The sequence below is a fragment of the Ascidia mentula genome, chromosome 4, assembly GCF_947561715.1.
Source record: "Ascidia mentula chromosome 4, kaAscMent1.1, whole genome shotgun sequence".
NCBI lineage: Eukaryota > Metazoa > Chordata > Ascidiacea > Phlebobranchia > Ascidiidae > Ascidia > Ascidia mentula.
The window spans coordinates 14,543,042-14,561,543 of NC_138569.1; the positions used below are offsets into that span (position 1 = coordinate 14,543,042).

The following is an 18,502-nucleotide window of genomic DNA, read 5'->3' on the forward strand; positions in this document are numbered from 1 at the left end:
ATGACATCAAATAGTTGGAAAACACTAGCCTGGGCAGATGGTAACCATGGTTAGACCGCCACAAAACCTTAAAGCAATGTTTTTGAATATGCAATCACCAAGTTTTGTACGTCTACAGACTACAGACTGGTTTTAAACGCTCGTGACAAGGCTATTGAAAGGATTGAGCAATATCATAAAAATAACAAAAAGGTAAAACGGTTAGTTATAGCTTTAACTTAGCATGATACCAATTAGATATGTTTAGGGGCAAAGACTTCCTGATGTTATTGGAATCGGAGTTAAAAAATGTGGCACAGATGGAATTATATCATTTTTGTCTCAGCACCCGCTGGTAGCAATACCTAAAGACGTGGAAACGTTTTTCTTCAGCCACCAATATAACAAACCCATTAGTGTGTACAGGTAAGTGTCAGTGTGCTGAAATTACAGTGCGTGAAATAAAACACGTATCACCATTACATGTATATGAGCATGTTTGCTTCATTTGCAGAAACTTGATGCCTTCCGCCAGTAACATTCAAGTGGTCATGGAGAAAACCCCGGTTTATTTTGACCACTTTCCTCACGATATGCCGGAGAGGATCAAAGAAGCAATACCACATGTTAAACTCATTTTGGTAGTGTGTGACCCAGTCGCCAGGGCTTACTCGGACTACGTTCACGAGGTTAATAACATATATCAAGTACTGCAAAAAAAACACATAAAAGATACAATTCAGGTTTCGAATTAGCGGTAAAAAACGTATCGCAAAAACGTTACAACCTAAATTCCAATACTTAAATTTTGCTTCGTGAGAAAATAGTCGTTCACATTGCCAAGAAAAGTTAACAACGTTGTTTGCATCAGCGCTTGTTGCGTGTACGAATTATTAGATAAAGAATGATGCGGCACCTCATAATCTGCTTCGTGTTTCATCGCAAAAATCTCAAAACCGGGTCGCAACAACTCGAAAAACGGTTCGCAATTTGCGAACTGCTGATTCGAACCCTGCAATTATCATTTTTTTTTGTCACAGAGAGTCCGTCACGATTTGTACGGTAGCAAAATGATGAGTAAGTACGACACATTTGAAAAATACTTGGACGTATATTTGCCAATACTCAAACACAAAACGCGGGACTGGAGCAGCTCGGGGCTGGCCCAAGTCGGCAATGAGCTGACAAGTTTGCACCAAAACAACCTAGACGCGACTGTTCTCAGCACAGGGCTCTACGCCGCCCACATTCAACGGTGGAAACGGGTTTTTAACGGTTTGGACTTGAAAGTAGTCGATGGAAACCGGTTTATGCGGGAACCGGGATTGGTGATTAAAGAACTTCAACAGTTCATTGGCCTTCCGAAACTTTTACTTCCAGAGGATTTTGTCAAGCACCCCGACACGGGCTACTACTGCTACCGCCGCTTCGAATTGAGGCATTTGCACAACGAAACTCTGTCCAACAGGGAGGAACTACTGAGGTCGCTTAAGTGCTTGGCAAAATCGAAAGGCAGGACTCGAAACGGATTGATGAAGATGAGTGAGACGGCAAAGAAAGAATTGCGAGAGTTCTACGAGCCTTTTAATCGTTTGTTTTACGAAGAAATGGGAACCGATTACAAATGGTAGACTTTACCGTTATGTACAGCGAAAGAACTGATTTTGGTCCACACCCACAAACCTGGCAAAAATTGGATGAACGGTGTGGAAGCGTCAACTGCAACTCCAACGTGACAAACACAAAAAGAAACATTACAAATTTAATGTTGATTTTATTGTGTCAAATACACAGCACACATACTTTCGGATATTTTTTACGTTCAGACAAAAGAAAATATATTTTTTGATCATAAAGACTCCTTTTGCTTTTGTATTTACAGTTATATCAAGCCAGTATATAGAATGGGGAAAAGCATCAACGAACACTTCAAAATTGGCACACGCATAATTTTTTTAACCAACATATCTCATTAGCAAATTTTTTTATAAAATTATTCACAGTGAAACACTATCCTAATAAAGCGAATACAAACAAAACTTTAAACCTGCAACAATATGGCAACCCCACCAACTGTCCACTTTGCTGGCTTCTCCTTGGTCTTGAGGTTGAAGGTCCACACAAATGTGGGTCCACGCATCTTTGTCTTATACACGGGGCAGGCGTATATGTTGCGAGTTTCTTGCTTGTCGACGGGTATGGCCTGCAAGGATACGCGTGTATTTGACAAGGCGTCCGGTTGTGCGTACGTGACTAGACGAAATTGAAAAAAATACCTTGATGAAAATGACAGGCACGGTCGGTGTAAGATCCTTGAGTATTCCTTCGGCAATCAGGGACGTTTGAGGGTCCCAACGCGCACCTTAAACCACAGAGACGTATGTTTTACTACAGGCAGTTGCTTAATTAAAGCTATGTGACGCAGGCGCTTCATTACCTTCCATGTACAAGCTGTGTATGTAAGCACCCTCACGCGGAGAGCTGCTAAAGTCTTCTTTGTTCTTCTTTGTTACGTCACACTGAAGACACATCTTGTCAAGAGGCCACTCGTTTTTGCGGGCCATGGCCTACGAATAAAACTGGTAAGACAAAGGCAAATCCATTGCAATAACGTTTGAAATAGTTTAGGGATAAATACCTGCATAATAGCAGTTAGGAAGCTCTGGGGGTTGAAAAAGCCACCGAGCCACACGGCTGCCGGAAGCTGGAAGTCTGATGTCCAATTCTCAAGCTCTTTGATTCGCAAAAGCAAATCAACGTACCTATCAACAGGTTTAAGGAAGTTATCCAAGCAAGCCTTATTAAGGGAAGGAATGCATATTAAAGCGAATACATTTTTATTTAAACACGTACCATGCAGAAAGACCAGCCATAGAAGGATAGGCTTTGGCAGTCCATGAATCGGGTACTTGGTCGAGGAACAGAGCGTTACCGAGTGCTTCCATAGCTGCTGTGATTGTCAACTCTCCTTTCAGTCCGAGATCGAGTGTCTTTAGTGAAGAGCTAAAATCAAGGGGTATATAAACCTTGTTACAAAGCCTTGTACCCCTGATTTCAAGTATTTCTTAAAAGAATATACCAAACTAAAGATGTATTATATGCGCAAAAGAGCCATAATAATCAATGAGAGCTGCAGACAGGGTGTATACCTAGTTTGGTACCCAACATATCGACGCTTGACCGAAAGGTACCACAAAGTGGAAATCTGTGTGCCTGCTAGTCTACCAGCTAGCACAGTGCCACATCAACAGCTGCACTGATGAGACCTTACAGGTCGAAACAGTGCGTGTATACACCCTGTCTGCAGCTCTCATTAAAGATGTATGTTTAAGAGTTTTACCTGCAACATGACCTATAGAAACATACATATCAACTATGCTTGGGAACTGACCGAATTTCATTGGTGAGTGTGTTCATGCGCTCGCACTCCTGGAATGCCACAACAACATACGGGGTTCTATCGGCCGGTTCAACTTTAGCGAAGAGCTCTGTCATGTTGAACGCCTCCGGTAACTTCTCCAAAATCTCATCCAAGGTCGTTTTGATCTAAAACCATTGTTGGTTAAATGACAGTAAATCATTCAGGGTTTTTATTCAGATTCGACATCTAAGTTTATTTGGTTACAGAGTTTGGAAAATGCATTTTTTTAGTGAACTATAAAATACGCGTTAAAACGACTTAGCTGGATATAGCAGATCATTTAAGATAATCCAAACCTTTTCATCCCTGGTGGGACCGGATCCAGCGCCGGAGCTAGTGTCACGTGGCATTAGTTCGAGAATTGTGCGGAAGAGGTTGTCGGAAGTCGTTGTAAGGAAATCGATTTCAGCGTTTGGATGCAAGCCGTACAGGTAGGGACTTTCAGGTGGCAACACGTCGTCAATGTATTGGTGGTAACCTGTCAAGAAATTACGTTAATACAACAATTACGTATCGTAATACAAGCATCTACTTAAAAAAAACATATTGTTTTGATTCTGAGTGTTTCTGACATGCTACGCTGTAACCAGAGTGAAGCTATAAAATACATAAGAACATACAACAGTCCGTCCTGGGAATTGTCTGTTATGATACACCGTCACTTTTAGTGTCCTTACCATTGTAGTCGAGTACAGGCGGCAAGGGAAAGCCAGGAGCGAGGTACAGGACGCTGTCGAACATATCCTGGTTCATGAATTCCTTTAAGTAGGTTCTGCACAAATGTCTGTCCCAGTCGTCGGTGATGTGGCCTCCGTACATGATTTCACCGAACAAGTAACGAAGATCATCCCACGGAACCTAAATCAAATTCAAAATTCTTTTATTTTGCACTTAAGGTGTTTTTTTTAAATCCGCAGTTTCTCCAACATGGGTTTAACATTGCAGTCTTACCAGAAATGACCGATTATATATTGCGTTTAAGACTAATTTGTCACAAACTTGAGGTAACATCGATTCAGCTACGTCGGTTAAAACTGATATTTCTGTTATCAAGTCTTTACAAAACGCGCTTTTCAATACCGACCGAAAGTGATATCTGCACGTCCGGTTTACGTGATAAGTACAGGAAAACAAATCCATTTGTGTGTGATGGGGTAAGATTTAAGAAAACACCGGCACGCACGATCAATAAAAACATCAAAAAAACATTTTTCGCCTCCCAACCTTCTGGTTTGCCTCCAGATAGTTGTAAAGTACGTTGACCGAGATTGTTAGATCACCAGTGTTGTACGGGTAGACGCGGTTCCAGCCTTGAGGGCCGAATTTGCGGCGTTCTGACACCACCGCGTGGAAGTAACACAGGGAGAAGAGAATGCTCTTGAACTCAACCTCGCGAGCGCACATCTCCAATGTGTCCTGTGATATGTGGGGCTTTATTATATGTTCAGAAATAGCCACGTCTATACGTTACTCCAGTGTTCTGTTAACTTGGTGTCATCATTTAAATTTTTTGCTCTTGTTACAATTATCAATATATAAATTTCTTTTCAACGTTTTAAATAAACGATACGGTATATCTATATTTAAAATCAAACCTGGCTAAAGTTGTCCAGGGCCTTGTGGACATTGGAGTGCATTCCAGTGGGCGGTTCGTTTGTGATCTTGATGGAAGTTTCCAGAATACCCTGAGGAATGATGTGGCTGTCCGCGGTTGCAGCGGGTTCAGCGCTCATGAACACCCGGAAATCATCGTGGCTCCCAATGCTGTGCTTCTCCAGTTTGTTCTGAAGCGCCATCAACCATCGTGCCACCAAGTGAATGTTCTGCGCAACAAGTAAAATCAAAATAATAAAATACACTGAATTTTATTGATACGCATTTAACAAGCACCGCTAAATATTAAGAAAGTGCATGTACGTGACGTAGTTTTAATACAACGTTTTAAAACACATTTCCACATGTGCACAAGCTGAGAGTGTCAAACAAGCCTATTCTTGTAAACAGTGAATGTACGTACCTGCAGCACAACCCAGTGACCGTGCTCTGCTGCAGTGTCCATAGCAGTTTCCGCCACGATCTCCTGACCCTGGCCGAGTGAAACGTTGTGAAACTTCTTGTTGTCCAAAGTGAATCCGAGTTTCTTGCCAAGTTTTTCTACGTCTTGCAGAGGGTCGACACCTGCGAAAGGACCACGTGTTAAGAATAGGGCGTGCGGTTATAGAAATTAGAATCCCCCTTGACACCGAAGGCTGGTATGGCATAACTTCAGTTTTAGGCATAATTTTTATAGTCTGCAGAAATTGTTGCGATCCCTAATGCTGTAATTGTTGCTAACTTCCACTCGTTTTAACAAGACAGTTTCTCATCTAATTTTAACCAATCCTTTCCTACCCCGTTTTTGATTTAGGCATACAGAAGTTTACCAGACCAAAAAAACTAGCATGGAAACAAGTAGTTGAAGCAAATTACCTGGTACCTTCAGTTATTGTTTATGTATTTAAATGACTTTATTCTTAGTATTGTTTAAAACATTCAATATACGGATGCAACAAAATTAAAAATCGGACCAGCTTTACCCGTTTTAAAATCTCATACCTGGAGAGAGAATGAAGAAAGTTGGTGTTTGGGGTCCGGATTCCTCGAACGATTTCTCGAAGGGAATTCCCCTGGTTTCCACGAATTCCGATCCAAGTCTGTCCTCAACGAAATCTCTGCACGGCGTTTTGATTATTTGATTGTCGTAATAAAAAATTACTTGCTTTTACTGCGCGCGCAAACCACTTATTAAAGTGTTTTGGAAACTAAAGGAAACTGCTGAAACCATTTCCCACAAAAACATGCCACAGACCACTTCCCACAAAAACATGGTAAACGTAATTTACCACGAAGTGCGCGTCATTAAATGAATCATTTTTTTCCCGATTACTGGTAAGCAAAAACAACACAGATAATAAACTGCGCATTGGTTACCTGACGGCATAAGTCATCCTGTCAGCTCTCAGTGCTCTCATGATACAGAGTTTCTGCAACGCGTTCTTGTTTTTCCATTCCTGGGGAAGTTTCTCCTTCTCAGGGGCCTCGCTCTCAACCAATTTCTTCCAGCGTTTCGCCGATCCCTCGATATCGCGATCCAAGTTTCGGAATTCCTCCATTTCCGAAAGAAGCTGCAAGGTGGCAGTAGATCAAACACCTTTGCGTTGTTGGAATTTGACATTTTTTTGTTTTATTTTGTTTGTTTTTGCGATTTTGTTTGTCTGAGACTGGTTCGCGTGAAGTTTTTTTCGACTACAACCGGATTCTTAACCATAACGCACATCTAAACAACTATCGAGAAAGTGCGTTCAATACAAGAACGCCAAGGTATCGCTATAAGGTGCTGGTAAAACAGAATAGATAAAATCGACAGAAAAGTGGTTTCACATTTTTTCCGGACTGGTAAGTTGCGTTTGATGGAAAGCGAGTCTTTCCATTTGGAAACCTGAGCATCACACTTACCTTCACTGATCCCCATGACTGGTTACTCAGAAAGTCAACTGGACTTGTTGCATTTAGTTGTGACGGGAAACGAAGCAAGAAGTCAAGTTCGACTGGGTTGATTTGACGTTGCACAAGTAGAATCTGATAGAAATTAAGTAAAGATATTCGGAGTCAAAAACTTTGTGGCCTCAATCAGTTAAACTTAATGCGAAACATGAAGCATTAATGTATAAACGATCTGACAAATAATGTTTAAGTGAGCTGATAGAACCAATCGGATCTCATCAATATTTTTTTGCTGTACATTGTAAATACAACAGTTATTGTGGCAAACTTGAGCCCTTTGAATTGGAAGCATTGCATCGAAAGAAACACACTTTGTAACCACTATAACAGTACAACATGTCCCCACAATACAGGACTTCTATCGTTAAACTTAAAAAATAAAACTATAAATTTTGTTGCAAATGGGTTTGTAACTTTTCCGCCTACCTGGAAAGCGACTTGGGCGGTAAAGATGATCTTGTGCTTTTCGAAGAGTCCTCGTGATGTGTAGAGGAACACGGAGAATGTGATGGAATCGATGATATTCTTCACCCTCACTTTCAAGTTCTCGTCGGTTGTCGCCTTTTTCACCGCCTTTTCGAATACGATCTTGAAAGATTTTAGTGAAAACTGGTACATGGGATGGATCTTGTTCAGATCGTTCAGGATGAAGTACAGAAGGGATGCACGAGACGCAGCGGGTCTGTAGTGTTCACGGGCTTCGTTGATCTGCACTTCAGTTGTCTTCGCTTCTGCAACCTTCACCTCGACCTCAGCGGCTGTGGGAAATTGTAATTTAAAATAATTACATTGCCCAAACCACCTTCATAATGTATATCTGTTTACACATACACATATCTGTTAGGAATACATGAAATGTTGGCGAACGTTTTAGGTTATACCAACAAATACAAATATGGGTTGTGGACATTTCTTTACCTGTCCGTTTTGTGTTTTCCAGGTTTTCAACAAGAGCGGTGTCGCTGAGGAAATTTCCAGAAGCTGCAGAAAGTCGAGCGAGCAAATCGTCCTCCAGGCGTTTCAGTGTGATTTTAAAATCGTTTTGCTGCTTGGTGAGATCGAGCTATGATACACATGTCCATGTTAATGGCTGTGGCCTTTACTTTGCTTGTTTCACAATCCCTTGATCTAAATTCCCCTTCAACGCAGTCAGTTAACAATTGTATCGCTTGATAAATTCACCTTCAATGCTTCCAAGTCTGGACGCTCCATTCCGACTACGTCAGCCAACAACTGATCTTCCAAACCGTCACGTGTTACGGTAAAGTTGATGAGCGTGCATTGAGCCTGCATCTCGGGTTGGTAATGAGGGTTGGCAAGCTTGGTGTGAAGGATCAGTCGGAAAGACTGGTGATATTCACATTCCTTGTCACCGATCTTGATGTAGCTAAGAAGGAATGTAATGTTGCATGTTAGGTTATATGCTATTTCAGTGTTTTTGTCGAGTCACCATTATGGCTTTTATCAAGTGGTTGAAAACATGTTTAAGCAAAAACGAAAATCCTGTATATTTTTTGTTGTTGCTTATGCAACATGTGGACATTCTAAAACTGCTGTACCTTTTAAAACGTCTGTAGTTTCGATATTAATTAATACACACTTCGCAACACACATAACGTAAGCCGATAGCACTCTGAAGTAAAGTCAAAGGTAACAAACATAGCAACTGATGCGGCCTCACAGGTTTTCTTGGCGGGAGAATTGACGTTTTAAGTCGCTTTTCGAGTGATAGATGGAAAGCTACAGATTAATGATGAGAAGTTGAACTAATTATCAACTTACCGGCCTTTCTTGATGGTTTCACGTCCAAGCAAAGGACCAAGCACAGGGTCGACCGACTCTTCAATGTTCTCGATAAGAACGGCATCGCCCACACCCAGCGCATTCTCAATTATATCCAGGTATCTAAAATTACAGTAAACTTGTCTTTCAAACCCTGAATTGAAATTCATTACTTTGAAAATTTCGAGCTTTCAGATGTTTCAAAGTTCATATCGCAACGACATGTTAAACAGCCATGCAATTTTTTTGATAGTTGTGACAAAGACCACTCCACTAGCAAGCCTAACTCACCCTCTTTGACCGATGCGAATGACCTTCAAGTCGGCGCCGTATTTGTTTTTAATCCACTTGATTCCCTGCAGCTGAGGATCGACCATGAGCGGCCAACGTTGGCAGTTGGTCTACAAAACATTTAAAATTTGGCAACATACGCTCAACTAGGTAAGATTCAGAGGTAAGGTTGTGACATACGAGAATGGTGGCGTTCTCGGTGGACATGCGATCGGAAGGAAGACCCTCGTTGTTCCAAGCAGCGATGTCCGCTTCATCCGTGAGTAGAGTCAGGAAGTCAAGTTCGTCTGTGATCGGCACTGGTGTCTGGATAGTGTAAACATTTTTTTGTCGATGTTTTGGCATAATTTGTTGAATCTACGCCGGTGTAGCAGTGCTGGTTTGGTTATTCGGAAACTCAAAGCCGTTGCTTATACATATAACGACAGGTGTTTTATTATTGTAGCTGTACAGTATAACGTAATTTTAAAACTCCTGGCTGTTTAATTAACCATGGATTGGTAAGTTTCATTACAAAAACGGAAAAAAATATTTATAAACAATAGTCAACGCGTCTAAATACTTACATTTATGCAAATAAAATTGAATTTTTTTGCGGAAAAAACAAACTTACAGGCAAAGATTTGAGAAATGGAATCCAGAGATCGTCCATCAGTCGGAGTCTGTAGGGTTTGGTGAAATATCCGACATACGACACGAACGCTAAAGTAAACACATTGATTTTCAGGTTGTGATCATTATTATTTCGGAAACTAAAGATTATTCTGACCGGAAGCAGGCTATACGTTTTGGTCCGCTGCGGTTTATATTGTCTTAAATGTGTTTAAAGTGCAAAAGTGATGTATTTTTAATTTAAAAGTCATATGTGCTTAACCAAAGGATTGGATTACAACAGGCGTGGCTTATGAATGGTCTTGATAGGGCAATACTTTACTGGATGTGAGTATTGCTCCTAGATACTACATTGTCCAACGGTCACGGAGTACATCTAACGGAATTCACATATACAAGCAGGGGATACCTGTAATAACCAGCACGTTGCCGGTTAATTTCTTCTCTTGTTCCCGGAAGTTTTCGACCGATTGCGCCCAACGCACGTTTTCGCTCTTCAAACCTCCAACCAGTCTATTGTAACAAAAAAAACGCGTAAAATGCAACGTTTTTTTATCAGTTGACAACCGGGACGAGTATATTTGATTATTTTCACGCACTAACGTGAAGAAGTTTGCAGGCGGTGCATTTATTTATCAGCAAAATCTTTTAAAACAACGGTGATGGGTATTTTTTTAAATTGGGAACTCTGTTTGTAAAACAAACTGCTTTGAACCCCAAACAGACAAGAGCTACAAGGCAAAATTTACTTCAAAGCTTTAAAGATGTACACGTCGCAACAATACATCTAATGTTTATACTAACCGATTAGCGAGAGAAATAGTGAGTTGAGTAGCTTCTGCTTCTTGTTGGCATTTCAGTTTAGCTGCCGTGGCAGCTTCAAACTTAGAGGTAAGCTCAGCCAAGTTGGCGTTGAGAACCTGAATGCAAACGAATCCGCTTTGATATAAAAAATAGACCTTTAACCAGTGAACGAGACACAATGTTTAAAAAGCGTTGATGTGGAGCACTGAAACAATTTTCAGTTTTCTTAAAATAACACGAATTTTAACAATTAGATTAAAATTAGGGAATTAAAAGAATATTCAGCAACATTTTTTCGCGAAAACATCTTTTTGGTCATAACTTTCATTCCTAAGCATTAATAATAATCCCTTTATACCGATATCTTGTTCTTGATGACAGCGAGTTTTTCTTGGGCTGAGTTCAAGTCATTGGTCGCCTTTTCCAGGGCAAGACGTTTCGGTTCAACGTCGCAAAAGATCACGTAGAACCTGACGATGTTGATGACCCACGCGCAAAGACCAGCGGCAGCAAACGACTGGCAAAAAAACAATCGGTTTCAAGCAACAAATTCAAACCGGGCAAAGGGCATGACGTCACACCTTGTTGCGAATAAAGTCGGCATCGAATTCTGGGTTTTCAAGGAAAGGTTTGATTGCCTTCAGACAATTCTCGTGGATGTTTTCTTTGTCGTAGGTGATGAGGTCATTGAGGAACTGGTCAACCTACAAGGTGCGAAAAAGATGTGGTGTCAAATTGAATCAACGTCAAAACTATGTTTCACTCCATACTTAACTGTTGAAGAATCGCCAGTAAATAGTTTTAGCTTTAAAGAAGCATAAAAAGGAAACCGTTATTTTGCTGTAACAGCAGACACTTGGGGGATTAAATGTCATTCAAATAAGTGGAAGTGTGCAGCTTGTTCAATGACAAAAGAAATACAAAAAAAATTATCATCAAAAGAGACATAACACCACCTTTGCCATCATGATTTTTCCTGCTTTCCAGCTCTTGTCTTTCGGGACTTTTCCTCCAGGGGCCATGAGAGTCATGACGGCGGAAACAACGTTTACAACAGGTCCTGGTGGGGAGCCGAAAGACTTCAACTCGGTCAGGTTGTTCTACATTACAAGATGCTAATTGTAGACTTTACAACTCTTTATACTTCACAGTTCGTCTCATTATCAAACAAAATACAGAAAAAAGTTGCACCAGTTTAAAGTTCCGCTTCTTGTTTTAAACAACGCCTGTGTTGGACCCAAACCGCTGATGTTACTTCATACAATACCTTATTGAGGGTGTCCAAAGCGCCCTGTGCGGCGATGAGGGCAGGTTCGGCCTTGGCAAGATCAGCTTCACAATCTGCCTTTTTCTTGGACACTTCAATCTCAATTACAGTGACCTTCTCTTCCTCGATGTCTGCGATTGCTTTTTCCTTACTCACTTTTTCCGTTTCGACGCCAACAACCTGTAATCCACAACAATTTTCACGCCTGAAATAACCCGTGCAACGTCGAGGAAGACTTTAGTTGACACAAGACATACTTTAAGTTTGAAATTGTATCCCATTGATAATTTGAGACTTTCAGAAGCCCCCATTGATATTTTATCAATGTCATGGTTTATTTAACAGCAGTCAAGCTTAGCTGCTGGGTGCGCACATATTTTGTTCTTATGTTTTGACTCTCACTTGAATAAGCTTGTCAGCATCCTCGTTCTTTTGCTTCAGTTCCACTTCCTGTGCGGCAAGTTTTGCTTTCAGGTCATCGACCTGAAAAGAGACAAAATCAAGTGTAAACGATTGTATCCCTTTAATATAAAAGCAATGTTGCATAATCAACGCAGCTTCTATGACAAGCAGGGGGTGTTAAAGACAAGCGATCGGTTGGAACCTTAACAGTAATTCAGTTTTTTCACCAATTTTTCAAGTTATAGGTATTTTTAATTACAATCTGGGTTCGCCGAGCGAATTTAATCCCGAAAACACAGACCTGTGAAGCCGTGCTCCTCAGCTTCTGAAGACCGTTTTCCAGCCGCTCAACGGAGGCTTGCAACTCGGCATTCTTGGCAGCGAGCAATGTTTCGTACAACTTGATTTGCTCCAGGAAACTCTTGGGTGTGGTGTAACTGTAACGCCTGCACAAGAACGTTGTTCGTTTATTTGCTTGTCAGCAATGCACAAAGTGACAAAGGCTTTTTTTGCCTGGATTGTAAAGCAAATTTACAAATTGTCATTATAAAAAGTTTTTTTGTCGATAGTAATTTGTTGCGACGTTTTGGCTGCTGCCATCCACCATTCTTTATCGGGATTTACCTTGCAAAATGTATATACAACTAAAATTTAATAAAACGTTATCTAGTATTGCCGGAATAGTCTGTTTGCATTGTGAATACAACTGACCATGTCTGTAGCATATTACAAATTGTTGCCATTTATAGATAATATCTCAAATACACGTACCTTTCGTTAAGAAGATACTCCTTTGATAATTCGTTCACACTCAAATGGACATATGACATAAACTTGCTGATGGAATCCCTCTCTTCATCCTGAAACGAAACAACATGTTTTTTTGTATGCTGGACATTCGGAATAATTAATTAAAAATAATTACGCAGTAAATTGACAAAAAAATTTAAATTTAAAAAACAGTCCTCTAGCTCCACCATACGAATGTAACATCCGTGTGGTGGAGCTAGAGAACTATTTTAAATAACATCCGTGTGGTGGAGCTAGAGGACTATTTTAAATAATATCCGTATGGTGGAGCTAGAGGACTGTTTTAAATAACATCCGTGTGGTGGAGCCAGAGGACTATAGTAAATAATATCCGTATGGTGGAGCTAGAGGACTGTTTTAAATAACATCAGTATGGTGGAGCTAGAGGACTGTTTTTAATCACACCCGTATGGTGTAGCTAGAGGACTGTTTTAAATCACACCCGTATGGTGGAGCTAGAGGACTATTTTATATTACATCTGTGTTGAGTTAGTTAAATGACAAAATATAGGTTCACTGCATAGTTAGAAATCATGAGAAAATATAACTGCTCAATTGTAAGTTAAAAACGTGATACTCACAGAAATGGTTTCAATTTCGCCGAGGAAACGCAAACTGACAGATTCCAAGGCATCCTTGGGCCACTCGTGGAACCAATCGATGGCAGTACAATTGACTACCCCAGGGAACTTTCGGGCACGCACACGCAGAGTGCTTCCCACGGGTGAAAAGCACAACGCCACCTAGAGGAAAATATATCTGTTTGATGTTTGCGACACAAATAAATAACAAAAATTGGAAACAAATATAAAATAAACTTTTGCATAAATATTGTTCAGGAGGCGCATAAATAAAACCTATAACATCAAACGACAATTGTTGAGGACAAATTATTAGATCCTATATAGTAACGAAGTGCACCCCTCAGACGAATTGGGATTCAAACCTTTAGGTTTCTTCTGCACCGTTCAATGAAAAACTTCCAGCAAGTCTCACGGGTGTCGACCAAACCGGCTCCTTTTACTTCGTTCCGAACACCATTGATGATATTTTCGATTTCATCGTCCGGAAACAGGTCCGGGATTTCCCCAGTGGATAACATATCGTTCACCAACACCAGGAAGCGCTCGTCCGCCACCTACCGTCCAAAGTGTTTAGGCAATTTTCAGCAAAACTTATAATATGTAACACGAATTTTGTCGAAAAAATACTTGACCTGATTTTACACAAAAGACGTTTCAAAAGCACCCAAGAAAATTACAAAGAAACTACGCTTGCCGGGAAAACCCTTCCACGCACAAATTGACATTTGAAATTAACTGAAAAAAGCTCACGAACCTGTGCATCTGTAAGCAGGAAGAGTACGCCAAGATTTTTGACTCCGGCTTTAACGAAGATTGCTCCCAGATCAATCTAAGTACAAGAGGAGTGCTAGTAGGCGCAATGCCAAACATTTAGAGTTACATCAAAAACTACGTACTTTGAGATCGGGGATTGCGTAACCTTTTCGCAGAGTGATTTGGAACACGTCTAAGTTGCTGATGTAAGCTGCCAATCTGGACAAACTCTGCTTGCCGGAACCACCAACGCCAACCAAGAGGGCGTAACCGCGAGGACTTTCGAAGATTCGGTTGATTCGACATCTACGTACAAGTAGTGCATTGTTTTGTGATGTGTTTCACTAAACTCGATAGTGAAACTAATTTCGTCCTTTTGACATTTCTTGTTCAGTAACAAACGCACAGAAATGTGAAGATTAAGAATTAATTTTAATTTCTGCTCTGAAGCCCCAAAAAACAGTTTTCAACACCAATAACAGAAAATCATCGTTACGTCTTATTAAATGTAATTTGATGACTATATTGCTTAATAAAACGCCTACAAATAATCAATACTAAAGTGATTTCACTTAGCCAAAACAAGCATGCTTGTCCTACTTACACATGAGCCATGGCGTCACCAAACAGAACCAGATTCATGACCGCATTCATTTCATTGTAGTTATCCAGCGCCTCAATTAGAAGACGGTTGAGAGTATCCCATGAGGGCACGGGGAAATATTTGGGCTCACCGATGCCAGTGGCAAAGTGACAGAATATATGCGGGTCCGGTTTCATTTGGTTTTCCGGAATGTCCTGCCGAACACAGAATGGCCTTTTATTTCATCTGCTGTTTTGCCTTACTAACAAATAACTGACAGATATTTAACCGTAGACAAGTTGCTTGAAAAACTACAAGTGTCTTTGCTGCAGTCATAATACAGGTACAATTACAAACAGTATTTTACATATATTTAACGCTATACAATACTGAATGTCGCGCGATGTCCACCAAAGACGGCACTAACGATGACTGTAATTTGCTGTTCCAATGTTATTTATTGACAAATGTTCCAACTTACCTCAAAAAACTTTTTGGCGATGTCCATTGATATTTCGTCATAGTTGGACATATCCTTCTCATCGACCAGTTTGTCCTTGTAGACACGACACGCCTCATGAAGCCACAACTTCGCCATGTCGCTCACAGTTTTCGTACATTCAGGTGTTGTGTAAAGGATGCCCTGCAAAGAACAAACCACCATCAATGACTGCAGTGCAATTTTTTTAAAACAAAACACAGATAAAGTGAACACGTGTCGAGTGTCGTAGAAAGTACAGACATACGGTTTGAGAACACATTAACTTGCGATTTCAATAGTATCACTCATTGTAAAAAAAATCTCCGATACAAGATACTTCTCAACAAGGCCTACATCAGTACCTTACATTGTATTAGTCTACGCACCTGGAAGATATTGGACAAGTCACGAAGGTTAAAGACGTAGTGGAACTTGATAGCGGTCGGCAGAAAGACTTGACTGATTCGCGCGTGAAGTGCCAGAGCAGCTTCGACTAGCGCCATGCTGTGCTTCTGTACAGTCATCGCAAACTTGTTGTTCTTCAGATGCTGGTTGTAAATGCTGCTGTAGATCGTTTTCAGTGCCTCCTTGCCAGGGAAACTGAGCGCGAAAACGCAGAAGTGTCGCTGCGCAAATAGAAGATCATATAGTGTTATACATTGCTGGAAACATATCAGTTGAATAAGTGAGGTCTAATATTTTCACTAATAGTTGATTGACAAAACTTATTGTTTGTATGTTATCGTTGTGCGCAGCAATAGTAGTATTTTTAAATTATCTTATCTGTCACCTGAAAAAAAAATCAAATTAAAAAAAAATATAGTTTTGCACGCTAAGTTGCTACGCACATAAATAACAACTGTGATGCATAAAATGTATATACACCGATAAAACCCTGAGGGTTACGGAGTCATAAATTAACAGATGGGTCGAACAAAAAACATGTAAATACAATAAAGTTGCGCAGTGAAGATTGTACGAGGTGCGTGACATTTATCAATTACATTTCTCATTCTTTTAGTCAAGTTTGTTTGCAAAAACGTCACCTGTAGCCTAGAGCTGATAGTGAAAGATCCTGAAGTTGGATTCATGCAAGCCACGTACTGGACGTTATGAATTTCCTTCAAAGACAATTTTTGACGATCGTACCTGTGTTAAAACATAGCAAATTTTACATTTTGTACAGCTATGTGGAATAGATATAACACAAATGTATGGTATGTTGCTTTTTGTAAGTTCAAAAAGACACTTACCAATGCTTGTAATCCATGTGCTGTCGAATGAGGGTGTGAGGTTGAACCGTTCCGTATTTGTCGACTTCCGGCATGTTGATGTCGTCGATGAAGTAAATTAGTTTCTTCGTTCCTGGAGGTCCGTAGTTTCTTCCGGCTTTCTTCTCAAGCGGTTTTTCCAGCACAGCTGAGATAATTTGCAAAATATATCCATACAGGTTTTAACATTCATTTAAATTTGAAGCAATAAAAACAGCACCTGAAGTAAAATAGACACTGAGAAACGTAACGCAGCAAAAAAATTAAGTTTTTTAAATCACATTAAACATCTGCTTAACTATTATTACATTACTAAAAATTTGCAATAAACAGAAAAAAATCAAGTGACAACGGAGAGCTTACTTTGCAACATCTGTGACGTGGTGTAGTAGTTGAAAGGCACGTTTGAAACCACGTAGTCCTCCTCATCCAGACTGGCGAGCTTGTTGTTGACCAATACAGATTTTCCTGTTCCGGCCGTTCCAACTAACATGACTGGACGAAGTTTAGCCATGAGTAAATCCATGAAGTATTTTACCCGGATCGTCTCACTGTTGTGGACCAGCACGGCCTGGGAATAATAAACAGATATGCTGATATGGTTAATAAGGTGACTTACATGTATTGTCGGATCATACCTTGTTCCTAAGAACACTAACAACGAATTTACACATAGTTCTTGGGACAAAGATACTAGTCCTATATTGCAGAAAAAAATAAACACATCTTATTCACACTTGCCAGTGTCGTTAGCTATTCCCTGGTGCACTTCATACAATTTGAAGGTTTGGTTGAAATTTAGAAACAAGTGATACAAAATGTTAAGGACGGTATGTAATTTGAGTTGAACATGATTTTTTTCCCACAGCGACCAAATGTGATTACTGCGGATCTCAGTGATCCAGAGGTTCAATGTAAGTTGTGTTTGAAAACACTTTAAAACGCAAACAAACCGTTCACTATGTGCAAAATCATTTTACCTGCAGTGGTATTTCAGGATCAAGTTCGAACTTGGGAATGATTTCTCCCCAATGAAGAAATTTCTTGGTGCCCGGATCAATGTAGTAATCGAAAACAGTCCCGTGACTCGGAAACTTAATCGTTTTGTACTCGGTGGTCCACCACTTGCTAAACTCCACACGATGATCGACGAGCTGTGTGAAAAAATTTGTGTCAAAAGACATACACAAAAAATACATTTCAGGTACTTCACGAAAAAGTTCCAATAAAGTTTGATGTGGTGTGTTTGTTAGTGAAAATTAATGTTTAACAAACGTTTTAAGGAAAGTATACGAATTAACCAGTGCTTGACTGTAGCGTATTTTTAAGATTACACATTCTTTCTTTTATAACTTCAGTCTATTTGTTAAATATTTAATAGTAGCCAAGCTTGCAAGTGTTATTTTCAGATTGAAATCTGTCGTCTTCATTTGAGACAAATATATTCCGCTTGGATAGAGTTGTCAGGGTATTTAAAAGCAGCATGATATTCGTGTCAATCAACACAGTAACGCTGTTATAAAATACACACTGATGTTTACCTGATCTTGGAACATGGCGCCACCAAACGCCCAGACACAAGCGAACACGAAGTACAGTTCGTACAAATCCTTCGGGCAGTCGGGTGGAGTATTATCTGGCGTCAACATCACCTCAAGGAGGTAGCAGAGCATCTGGATCATACTCTGCTCCGGGATCGGAATAATTGTCTTGAACCTGGTCAATGTAACGTTGGTTACGACAACATGGGGAAACTGTCAGGAACTTGTACCAAATGTTACTGCAATAAGCAAACCACCTTACCCCACATGTTGCTTTTTGTATGCATACATTTTTATTTCTATTTTATTTACTTTGAACTGATAAACCTCTAACATAATACGACACAATACCCATATACTCATTATATTGTAAACAAA

At 40.1% G+C, this 18,502-nt stretch overlaps 2 protein-coding genes across 2 annotated transcripts in view; one reads left to right on the top strand and one right to left on the bottom strand.

Moving 5' to 3' along the window:
* Nucleotides 1-1,610, top strand: LOC145898136 (heparan sulfate glucosamine 3-O-sulfotransferase 3B1-like). The gene is made up of 5 exons (XM_082986570.1): nt 1-49; nt 119-192; nt 248-405; nt 494-686; nt 1,020-1,610. Exons 1-5 carry the CDS (start codon nt 1-3, stop codon nt 1,608-1,610), a joined length of 1,065 nt encoding a protein of 354 aa, XP_082842696.1.
* A 132-nt stretch (nt 1,611-1,742) lies between these two features.
* The window catches only part of LOC145897453 (dynein beta chain, ciliary-like), an 82,389-nt gene continuing 65,629 nt past the window's right edge, over nt 1,743-18,502 (bottom strand). The window contains exons 49-90 of the mRNA XM_082985755.1: nt 18,125-18,299; nt 17,564-17,737; nt 16,947-17,154; nt 16,566-16,731; nt 16,359-16,461; nt 15,699-15,938; nt 15,313-15,474; nt 14,853-15,046; nt 14,392-14,554; nt 14,250-14,324; nt 13,858-14,049; nt 13,493-13,654; nt 12,873-12,961; nt 12,403-12,547; nt 12,102-12,182; nt 11,700-11,879; nt 11,389-11,532; nt 11,014-11,136; nt 10,791-10,949; nt 10,433-10,548; nt 10,038-10,141; nt 9,630-9,718; nt 9,197-9,322; nt 9,017-9,126; nt 8,726-8,848; nt 8,126-8,330; nt 7,862-8,006; nt 7,370-7,701; nt 6,896-7,018; nt 6,371-6,564; nt 5,996-6,111; nt 5,418-5,578; nt 4,996-5,223; nt 4,625-4,816; nt 4,078-4,258; nt 3,697-3,878; nt 3,371-3,525; nt 2,833-2,982; nt 2,618-2,741; nt 2,417-2,546; nt 2,256-2,341; nt 1,743-2,182 (exon numbers count right to left, since the gene is read on the bottom strand). Coding sequence (XP_082841881.1) covers nt 2,021-2,182; nt 2,256-2,341; nt 2,417-2,546; nt 2,618-2,741; nt 2,833-2,982; nt 3,371-3,525; nt 3,697-3,878; nt 4,078-4,258; nt 4,625-4,816; nt 4,996-5,223; nt 5,418-5,578; nt 5,996-6,111; nt 6,371-6,564; nt 6,896-7,018; nt 7,370-7,701; nt 7,862-8,006; nt 8,126-8,330; nt 8,726-8,848; nt 9,017-9,126; nt 9,197-9,322; nt 9,630-9,718; nt 10,038-10,141; nt 10,433-10,548; nt 10,791-10,949; nt 11,014-11,136; nt 11,389-11,532; nt 11,700-11,879; nt 12,102-12,182; nt 12,403-12,547; nt 12,873-12,961; nt 13,493-13,654; nt 13,858-14,049; nt 14,250-14,324; nt 14,392-14,554; nt 14,853-15,046; nt 15,313-15,474; nt 15,699-15,938; nt 16,359-16,461; nt 16,566-16,731; nt 16,947-17,154; nt 17,564-17,737; nt 18,125-18,299 — 6,469 coding nt within the window. The 3' untranslated portion in view covers nt 1,743-2,020. The remainder of the gene's footprint in view (nt 2,183-2,255; nt 2,342-2,416; nt 2,547-2,617; nt 2,742-2,832; nt 2,983-3,370; nt 3,526-3,696; nt 3,879-4,077; nt 4,259-4,624; nt 4,817-4,995; nt 5,224-5,417; nt 5,579-5,995; nt 6,112-6,370; nt 6,565-6,895; nt 7,019-7,369; nt 7,702-7,861; nt 8,007-8,125; nt 8,331-8,725; nt 8,849-9,016; nt 9,127-9,196; nt 9,323-9,629; nt 9,719-10,037; nt 10,142-10,432; nt 10,549-10,790; nt 10,950-11,013; nt 11,137-11,388; nt 11,533-11,699; nt 11,880-12,101; nt 12,183-12,402; nt 12,548-12,872; nt 12,962-13,492; nt 13,655-13,857; nt 14,050-14,249; nt 14,325-14,391; nt 14,555-14,852; nt 15,047-15,312; nt 15,475-15,698; nt 15,939-16,358; nt 16,462-16,565; nt 16,732-16,946; nt 17,155-17,563; nt 17,738-18,124; nt 18,300-18,502) is intronic.